Source organism: Rhineura floridana, chromosome 13, assembly GCF_030035675.1.
Source record: "Rhineura floridana isolate rRhiFlo1 chromosome 13, rRhiFlo1.hap2, whole genome shotgun sequence".
NCBI lineage: Eukaryota > Metazoa > Chordata > Lepidosauria > Squamata > Rhineuridae > Rhineura > Rhineura floridana.
Window position 1 is genome coordinate 5,993,100 of NC_084492.1, and position 10,228 is coordinate 6,003,327.

At 46.1% G+C, this 10,228-nt stretch overlaps 1 protein-coding gene across 2 annotated transcripts in view; it reads right to left on the reverse strand.

Annotated features, from left to right (window-relative positions):
- Positions 1 to 9,947, reverse strand: part of PDPR (pyruvate dehydrogenase phosphatase regulatory subunit) — a 35,356-nt gene extending 25,409 nt beyond the window's left edge. Inside the window, exons 1-6 of one of the 2 annotated variants that reach the window (XM_061593997.1) lie at positions 9,867 to 9,947; positions 8,755 to 8,812; positions 6,851 to 7,139; positions 2,639 to 2,772; positions 1,594 to 1,675; positions 1,239 to 1,402 (exon numbers count right to left, since the gene is read on the reverse strand). In XM_061593997.1, coding sequence (XP_061449981.1) covers positions 1,239 to 1,402; positions 1,594 to 1,675; positions 2,639 to 2,772; positions 6,851 to 7,077 — 607 coding nt within the window. In that variant the 5' untranslated portion in view covers positions 7,078 to 7,139; positions 8,755 to 8,812; positions 9,867 to 9,947. Of the gene's footprint in view, positions 1 to 1,238; positions 1,403 to 1,593; positions 1,676 to 2,638; positions 2,773 to 6,850; positions 7,140 to 8,754; positions 8,813 to 9,538; positions 9,788 to 9,866 lie in introns of those variants that run through there. The other variant, XM_061593996.1, reaches the window with a different exon arrangement.
- Between the last annotated feature and the right edge of the window lie 281 nt (positions 9,948 to 10,228).

Consider the following 10,228-nt stretch of genomic DNA (forward strand, 5'->3'; position numbering starts at 1 on the left):
ACACACAAACAAGTAAGTAAAAAGAACTAGACCGTGCAAGATCATTCTAGTAAACTGAGACTGAGTGTTGCGCAGTGGATTTAAAAGTACACTTGGAGAACTCTGCCATGGATTCACTGCATGGTTTGGGGTCAATCATTCTTTCTTGCAAATGGTTTCTATGAATCTACTCAGCAGCCTTGCTGAATTCAGTGAGACTGACACGCCAAGTAAGGGTTGCGTAGCGCTGTGGCTTTAAAGCAGACTCACATGTTACAAAGAGCAGAGTGATACTACCCAAAAGAGGAGTGCCAGGTTGAGCTCTCCCCTCACCCTCTTTGGTGCCTAGCTCAGCCTGACCTGAGGCCATTATGATGGGCATTTTCCAGGAACACAGGAAGCTGCCTTACACCGAGGGAAGGTTTTGTTCCATCTAGCTCAGTCCTAGCAGTGGCTCTCCAGGGTTCAGGCAAGGGCGTCTCCCAGCCCTACTCGGAGATGCTGGCAGGAACTGAACCTGGGACCTTCTGCATGCAAAGCAGGTGCTCTGGCGCTGAGCTAAATCGCTTCCCCTCACCAACAGCAGCCACTGATATAGAGGAGGGGTAGGGAAGGACATCAGGACACAGGGGACACTTGGACTGGACACAGGGATGTAGGGGGCTGCCTTATACCAGGATCTTTGCCCATCCAGTTGCAGCACTGTCTACTCTGGCTGGCAGTTGCTCTAAAGATGCTGGGCAAAGAAAGCACTTTCCCCAACACCAACGATCTGATCCGTTTAACTGGAGGTGCCAGGAACTGGACCTGGGACCTTCTGCGTGCAAAATATGCGCTCTGCCTCTCATGTATGGCCCCTCCACTTAAGAGGTTACAGGGAAGATCTTGACATGGAGCGGCCGCTTTTTGCAGCAGCCTGCATTCCCAACAACATGTAGCTCTGCCCTCATTCTCAGTTCCCCCATCTGAAAAATGGGAACAGAGACCTACTTCACACAGCAATTTCCCCCAACCTGGTGCCCTCCAGATGTTTTTGACTAGAACTCCTATCAGCTGCATCCAGCATGGCTGTAGTCTAAAATATCTGGAGGGCACCAGGTTTGGGAAGGCTGCACACACTAAAGGCCATGCAGTACTTTATAAATTAAAAGTGCAACAAGAGCAGAACACAAGACAGCATCTCTCCCTGCCTGCTAGTGCCTCTCCGACTAGCTTTTCCCAAGCGGTGCATTTGGTAAAAAGAAGTGGCAGGGCCGTACCATTCAAAGATGCAGCACTGGCCAAAGCGAGGCTCACGTCAGCAGATGACACGACAGCATCCTCTGGGACGTACATGGCCCCCACCAAGTCATGGATGTTGATAAGCGGGTGGAGCTCTGCCACTCTCTTTGGCGAGATGAGCTCACATGGGATCCCCATGACCCTGTCAGAGAGTACACAGCAGAGGCCAGTCATAAGTTGCTCCAGAAAGCCTGGCCCATGCACTGTTTTCCAAATGGTTTTTAATGATGTGTTTCCTGCTCTGGGCTCCTTTTGGAAGGGAAGGATAGAAATTGAATTAATAATAATAATAATAATAAACATCAAAACACCCCTCCTCCCTCGTACACTTACTTGAGCCGCGAGGCTATGCGCTTCAGGGAAATCAGCCGGTCCTGAGTCTGAGCTAATGAGATAGAGCCAGTCCTCACATATCCTAGAAGAAGAACAAGCATTCAGTCCAGAAGCCAGAAAGGGCTCATTTCAGATAACTAAAAGCTACAGTTAGTATCTGCAACCCTTCTGGGGAAGGCCAGAATGGCAGAGTGCTTAGTCATGGGACAGTGTGTTCAACCTACTCTGGAAGGTCTGGCTTCCCATCCTGGCTGTGAAGGTCGGAGGAGTGACCTTCAGCCAATCAGTCCTCAGCCTCACAACGATATGGCAGAGATAAACTGGGGGGGAAACGGTACTGGAAAATGCCCTGTACTCCCTGGAGGAGGGTAGGATTCGACTGTAGTAACAAATACTGGCAATTCTAAGAGAAAGCCGGCTTCAGTACTTGCAGACCTTGATTCTCCATGTGGGAGAGGAAGCTGTTTAGGCATTACCAAGAAGAGGCATCCCTGAGAACATGAACTGTTCAGCTGTGGGTGCCTTGCTGATGGACTCCCCAAATCCTGGAGGCCTGTCACTACGAGTCACAGTTTCCAGAGGGGTAGCCATGTTAGACTGTTGCAGCAAAAGCTACAGAGAGTCTTGTGGCAACTTAAAGACTATCAAATTTATGATGACACAAGCTTTTGTTGACTAGAGCACTTTTCAGCAGACGCATGGATGCATTCCTCAATTTTCAGGTATATACATATATAAAGGGGGGAAATGTAAAGGTTGGAGTTAAATGGCGATGGAATGCAAAAAGTATAATCTGTGGCAATTCAATTAGAGCTTAAATGCAAAAAAGACCCTTCACAACAAAGGTAAATGGTAATAACACAATCATCTTCACACCGTCACTACAATTAAAGCTTAAACGTATGCAAAACATGCAGGGACCCTTCACGAGAGTGTAAATAGTCAAGAAAATCAGCTGCACTCAGACCAAGACGCTTTCTGCATCGGATCACCTTTACTCCAAGCAGCCCAAGTCCCGGCAGGCGTCGGATCCTCCCCTCCTTACCAGTCTTTATCCCAGTCTCTTGCTCGAGTTGCTGATACAGCTTGTTTGAGTAGTCGGCCATCTTCAGCTCGATGGACAGGTGCCGCACTGTGCTGACAACGCCTGCGCAAAATCTTGTGGAGCCAGCTGCTAGCCTGAAAGACGAAAACCCAGGAAGGCTGTGAAAACTCTGGAAACACCCTAGCACAGCTGACACCAGGGGAGGGGTCACGGGTCAGAGGACAGACCAATTGGCCCATCTCTCTTGTCAACACTGACCAGCAGTGGTGCTCCAGGGTCTCAGACGGGCTTTTCTCCCAACTCTTTCCAAAGAAGCCAGAGAGTGAACTTGGGACCTTTATGTGCAGGTGGCCCCAGATCCAATTCCTCACGTCTCTGGTTAGAAAAAGTGCTAGGGAGCTGGGTAGGGATGGGAGGCAGAAAAGAGAAGAGCCAGGCAGGGCTTTCTACTGGTCAAGAGTGTGCCATTTTGTAACTTGCAGCGTCCTGTCCTCTCTAAGTCTCCATAAGCGCACCCGGAAGGGCGTTTTCTTGTCCCCCTGGTTAGGACACTTGCAGCACTCAGTGGGGATTAAGAGAGGCATCCTGGAGAAAGCCAAGTCCTTTTCCTCTAGGAGAACCCCACCCTCACTTCACCCCAGGAAGTATTATGCAGAAGGCACGGCCTGCATACTGGGCTTTTGGAAGGGGTCATGGACCAGCAAGGCCTGGACAAGCCAAGGCATGCTACCTGCCTGGATCACATGACCACACCAGTGTATGTGATCCCAACATTTCTAGCCCTTCTCCTAGAGGGAGGAGCCTGGACCTGAATACATCAACTGCCAGGGTCAGAAGAGACAATGGAAAGGCTTTGCTTCTTCAGGTTGGCTTCTGTTGGGAAACTTGCCACCGTTATTCCCTTTTAGGAAGGCACCAACCTTTATAACTCTGCATTTGGATATGTGGGATAATCGTCCTCTCAAGTCCTCCCAACCCGACCTCTTTATTAAATTTATAACCCACTTTCCTCCCTCAAAAGAGTCCAGGTGGCAAATACATCAGTGATAGAACAATACAGTAAAAAAAATAAAATAGAAGCGTTAACTAGAAACATATCAAAACATGGAAAACAATCATCTACTCTCACAGCTAATAATTTGGAGACGGCCAGGAACATTGCATGCTTATTTAGGTTGGGAGTCTTAAAGGGGGGGCTTCTTTTCTAATTCCATGTGAAGTGCTAAATTTATTTCAAGTGCAGCAGCATGTCATTCAGTGGACCCCCATTCCCTCTGGTCCCAGCCCCATGCTTGCCTTCCACCATGCTATTCCCAGCACACGGCAAAATCAAAATTTGCACCTCAGAAGGAGTAACCCAGACGCAGCAAATGTGTGCACACCTGTGTTACTTTCACAGAGGGTGGGGTCTGAGAAAAAGAATTTGAATGGTGAGCCAACACAGCCGAGTGTGCCACCAAGCTGTCCTGCTGCAGGGAATATTTTTAGCTGTACGCTGACGAGAGGCACACGTTCCCTTCCTTTCCATATGTCACAAGGAGGCCATTCCGCCACCAAGGAACACCAGAGCAGCGAGAGCCAAGCGAAGGGCAAGCACTTGCCCTTGCATGCCACTGACAGGCAGTGCCAACACCCAGGTTCCGTACAGCATGACTTTGCAATGGAAACCTAAAGCAAGCAGCTGGTTTCTGGCAGGGCTTTTCTCATTCCTGATAGCTCCAAATACTAAACTCAGACACAATGCTGTCCTCTAATGCCCATCATGCTCTGCCAGGAGTTATTTACCAAACAAGAAATGCTCGTGCTTTTTCCTCTACTATGGCGGCACCTACCCTGTGGAATTCCCTCCCCTTGAATACTAGGCAGGCGCCATTTCTGCTATCTTTTCGGCACCTATTGAAGACCTTCCTCTTTCAACAAGCCTTTTAAGTTGAGGCCTATCCCAGTCTGCGTCTGTGTTAGAATTGCTTTTTAATACCTTTTTAAAATGTTTTTAATCTTAGATGTTTCGAAAGCTTTTTTAAAGTAACATTTTTGAAGATGTTTTGTTTTAATGTGTTTTAAAGTTTGTTTTTATAATGTTTTAATGTTTTTGGTGCTTTTGTTTGCCGCCCTGGGTTCCTGCTGGGAGGAAGGGCGGGATATAAATCAAATAATAATAATAATAATAATAATAATAATAATAATAGAATCAAGCACCTCCTGCTCCAAAACAGAAATAAAAATAGCCATGGCTGTCAATTGCCCTTCCTCAGGGGCTTTAAAAGAAACACTGAGCAGGCAACTATTGGGGGTACTTTTAAGACATAGCTCTAGTACTTGGTTTAGATCACCCTTGGGTATTCTGTTGTCACAGAGGCTAGATCACACCAATGTACTCAAAGTTAATCAATCTGGAATAACTGCCACCCCAGGAATCCATGTATGAAACCAACAGAGATTATAGCTTCCACTGCATTCATAAGTATGTTTAACTACCCTGATTACAAATGCAAAAATATAGAGGTTAATGAGTCCACATTCTATGATGTTATGACTAAATATGGGGAAATTCTATAGAAATCCTGACTCACAATCAATATTGTACTGTGCTTGTGGCGGTGAAACCTCTTATATGAGTATAAGCTGGTGTAATGGTATGGAATTTTATAAACATTCCAACTGCTCAGGAACAAAACTCAGGAATGTCAGCACTCCAGCTTCTGAGCGAGAAGGGTATGTTGAAGGTTTGGCTAGGGCTGGAATAAGCTTCACTACCTTCAGCCATCTGCTCCCTCAAGTGACTCCTTTTTTTTCTTTTTCTACACCTTATGCCTATGACCTCTTCCCAGAATCCCTCCACAATGCTCCCTTCAAATCCCTCCTCAAAACCCACCTTTTCTGTAAGGCATTTATTTGGCTCAACCTCCAATTTATTCGTATTTATTTGGAGCATTTCTATATCACCCATTGCTGTTGGCATGTGGTTCCCAAGTCAGTTTGCAAGCAAAGCATAAAAACTGTAAATCAGTATATAAATCAGTAGAATAAAGTAGAATAACTTTATCACAATTAAGAAACAGCCATTAAACCAAGTTCAAACAGAACCGGAAAAGCCCAAGAGTATGAAAAGGTCTTCACTTTGCCCCCTAAAGACAGCAAAGTGGGCACCAAGTGAGCCTCCCTGGAGAGTGGGGAGATTCTATAAGTAGAATGCAACTGCCAAGAAGGCTCTCTCCCAGGGTCACCACCTGCCCCACCTCAAGGTGGGGCACCCAGAGGAGCAGCCTCCCCACATGCCACCAACACAGGGGCCGGTTTATGCAAGAACTGGTGCTCCTTCAGGTACACAGGTCCCAAGCCATGAAGGGCTTTAAAGGAAAGCACCAGCACCATGTTGAATTGTGCTCAAAAACAGAACAGAAGCCAATGCTACTCCTTAATGGCCAGCCTAACGCGTTCCCAACATTTGGTCCCCATTAATAGCCTAGCGGCTGCATTTTCAATTAACTGCAGTTTCCAAGCAGTTTTCTAAGATAGCCTCATTACAGAGAGAAGCAAAAGGTAAAGGAAACTGAAAACAAGAGATAAGATGTCAAGGCAAAGGGGAACAAGGAAAAGAGAAAAATAAAGTTTTAAATGAAACCTGTGGCCCTCCCGATGTTATTGGGAGTGCCCCTCACATCATCCCAACCGTTGGCCGTGCTGCCTGGGGCTGATGGGAAATGGAGTCCAACAACAACGGGATGGCCACAAATTTCCCTTTCCCCTGAAAGGGAGAGATGAGGCAGTCTGAAGCAAATACCAACAATAAGATGTCACACCAGAAAACTGTCAGGTATACAGCAGAAATAATGGTGCAAGAACCACTGTGGAAAATGAGCACGTCAGAAAAAGGTTCTAGCTAAGCCCAAAGGTCTCCTCCCCATGCCAGGTTCCTACCTGCAGGAGGGATTTTTTGTTCTTTTCTTAAGTAGAGGAAAGATCTGAATATTGATCCGAACCTGAAGTGGTACAGTTCTAGAAAACACAAATGCTTCTTTCTGAACGTGTAGCTCAGTTCTCAGCTTGGGTCCCACAGTTAGTCAGCTGGCAGGTGTGCGGACACTTTACATTTGTTACAAGACTTTCTGGAACAAGAGGTTTTTGTCCAGTTCCCGAAGACCAACACAGTGTTATTTGCTATGTCAAACACTTTACCATTTTCTGTTGCAACTAAAAAAATGTATTTACCTGCCCTGCTCCAGTAAGACGATGTCCTTCCACCCTAGTTTGGAGAGGTGATATGCCACTGATGTACCCATGATTCCACCCCCACAGATAACCACCTGGGCGTGTGCTGGCAGAGGGGTCAGGTGAGGTTCTGCTCCACCTGTACTACTGTGCCGGGAGCTGGTCATGCTCCTCCATCTTGGCCTGGCTCTTTGCCACCGGACATCTGACAGCAGCCGGAGGAACATCTTGATGAGAGTCCTTCAGCTCTCCCCCAGGCCCCACAGATGAATCCTCACAGCTGCTGCTTCTGGAAAAAAACATTATTATCCACAATCAGTCTTGGAAAACACATAGTGGACTAAAATTACATCAGCCAGCATTGACCTATAAGGAGATAACTTACATTGACCAAAAGTTCCTCTAGCCAGGTTCTGTGAACCTTGACAGACAAAAGCTGTCCCTAACCTTGGGATGTGTAAGAATTCTGCCCAACTTGGATTTGGTACCAAATTTTCTATTAAGTAATTTATTTTCAATTGTTGAGGATCAGATTTTAATGTAGTGAATTTCTATGGATATTTTTGAAACCTTACTTTAAAAAAAACACCTCTAAAACATTGATTTTCAGAATGATAATTTATTGAGATTTTCTTTACAAATATTGATATTTCCTTTAAAAATATTGATATTAATATCACTATTTTTCCAAACAAAAAAACCCAAAGATTGGGAAAAGCAGCGGCTAGCCGATAAAGAACAAACTTGAATTGATGCCAGCCAGTTGGGTCAATAAAATGCTTTCAAACTGGCACCAGCCAACAGATCCCGTCCCTACTCTAGCCTTAGACAGATATGTTTTCAGGTCCTGCCTGCTACAAAAGATTGAATTAAATTGCAAAGGACATTCTCTCAAATATTAAAAATCACTGAAAAACAGAGAGAAAAAAACCAGTGGTGGATGGAATATTATTACTGTTTTTTGCAATTCCCTAATTAACAGAATAACTAGCAGTGAGTCCCAACTCTGCTCAAATGCAGAATTGTCCAACATCAAAAACTGAATATGAATTTTACACCAATAGCACGCAAACAAAATGTCAGGTTTTTTGGTGGTGCTGGGAGACGGGGGAAATTATGTGTTGCTATGGTCCATGAATTAACTGGCTACATCACAGTATAGTACTTGTGCTTTTTAATAGCACAAGGGCTCCTGCTACCCTGGACTCCTACTGGGAGGAAAAGTGGGATATAAATAAATAAATAATACTGAAAATACCAAACCATTATTACCCAGCACTTGAACAGTAAAGGATAATAAGAAAATTCTGACAAATAACAATATAAGTCTTTAATATGAAAATTATTTTTCATTGCACAAGTGAATAAAAAACTACTTGTGCTTACTTAAAACTTAACTAGGCTATCAGGAAGTCATAAACTGAAATAAGCAACATATTCTACAATATCTGAAAGGCAAAAGCACTGTATGTATTGTTAAAAAAGGGAATGGGGAGAACTAGCTACAGCATGGATTCTCAAACTGTGGTCTGCAAACTTCATTCAGGTGGTCTGTGGCATGTCTGTGAAGACCACTTACTATATGACTTATATTTTCAAGTGGTCCCTGGGGGAAAAAGATTGAGATCCACTGAGTTAGAGCAAAACTGCAACTCTACCAAAATGAGGAACATAAAAGACAGCAGGAGACTGCAGCCCATCAAAGGAGCAGAAGGCAGCTTGACAAGCAACAGCCAGCCAGCCCAGTATCATCTTACACAAACTGACTCTTTCTGCTCCACGTAAGAAATTACACCACAGACCACACACGTCACATCACAGCAAGCCATTGTGCTCTGACACAATTTCACGTCAGGTTATGCCACTGGGAGTGTCATTCACTTGGGTCCAAGAAATAAACTTACCCCCTCTTTCCACTACTGCTGTGACCACATCCAGAGCACAAAGCGGACTGCTGATCAGCTGGAAAAGATTCAGAGTAGAGCAACCAAAAACAATAAATGAATATAAAGAACATCTTCAGAGGAAGGGGAACAAAGATGTTCAAGATCGTATGAGGAAAGGCTGGAGGAGCTGGGTATGTTTAGCCTGGAGAAGGGATGATAATGAGGTAATAGGCCAGGCATCTTCAAATGTTTGACGGACTGTGACATATGTGATGAAGCAAAATTATATCTGCTGTATTTCCAGACCAACCAACAAGTTTGAATTACAAGATAGGGGATTTCAGCTAATTACTAGGAAGAACTTTCTGGCAGCACAAGATGTTTAACAGTTGAACAAACTGCCTGGGAAGATAAGAGATATTTTAAGCAAAGTCTGGATGGGTGCCTGCCTATCAGTGATGCTTATAGCAACAGATTTCCTGCATCAGCATGCAGGTTGGACTAGATGATCTTTGAGGTTGGTTCCTACTCTACAATTCTATACAGTAACTGGAAGACAAGCTCAATGTCCCACCTTTCCTCAAAAGAGTTCAAGACTGTTACTCACAAGACAACAACAATACATGGACCTCCTCCCCTTTTATTCTCACAACTTCCCTGTGGTCCCTGTGGCTGAGGGATCATGAGTGGCCCAAAGTGGGCTTCACAGCAGGGGAGATTTGAACCAGGGTCTTTCCCCAGTCTTAGTCCACCACCAGGACACTGAAACATCTAACAGTTAAAAACAAAATCCCAACTTTACCTTCAAAGAGGGATTTATGAGCACTACAAGCTCTCCAGTTATGTCCAGGAACAACAATCCTGCAAGGTAGGCCTGGATTATTCCAGGTTGTGTGGGAGCGCGAGAGGAATCCTCGTGCAAGGGGGCAGGAACTTTGCTCACGTTGGGGCACATATGCCTTAACCCCGCCCAGGGTCCAAATTTGCACACAAAGGCCCCGCCTCCAGGACCCTCATCTGCATGCCTCGCCCCACCCACCCGGGGCTCATTTGCATGCATCGGCCCGCCTCCAGCGGCAGAGGGCAAAAGGAGGGAGGCGAGCCCGGGAACAGCTCAGAGGCCGTCTCACCTGCACCGCTTCCCCACTTGAGCGCGACCTTCTCCCTTCCCTTCCTTGTTTTCCCGCCCGCGCTTTACGGTCGGGGACGCGCGACAGCGACGCGAATACTGCCGTACCTCAGCCGCGCGGCAGCCAATCAACGCCCGTGGGTAGGGTTACACAGTCCGCGCAAGCGTGCTTCGCCATCACGAAGCGGCTGGAACCTAGGGATTCGGAGGGGGGTCAAGAGAAAGAGCGGCTTCCGCAGAACGCAAGCGCGAAGGCCCGGTGCTCCATTATTCCCGTGTGCGGCTTCAGCTGGCGGGTAGTTTGGGCATGGACCACGGCCTGCCCACTGGAGGGCCGGGCGCTCATTTATATCCCTGAGGAAG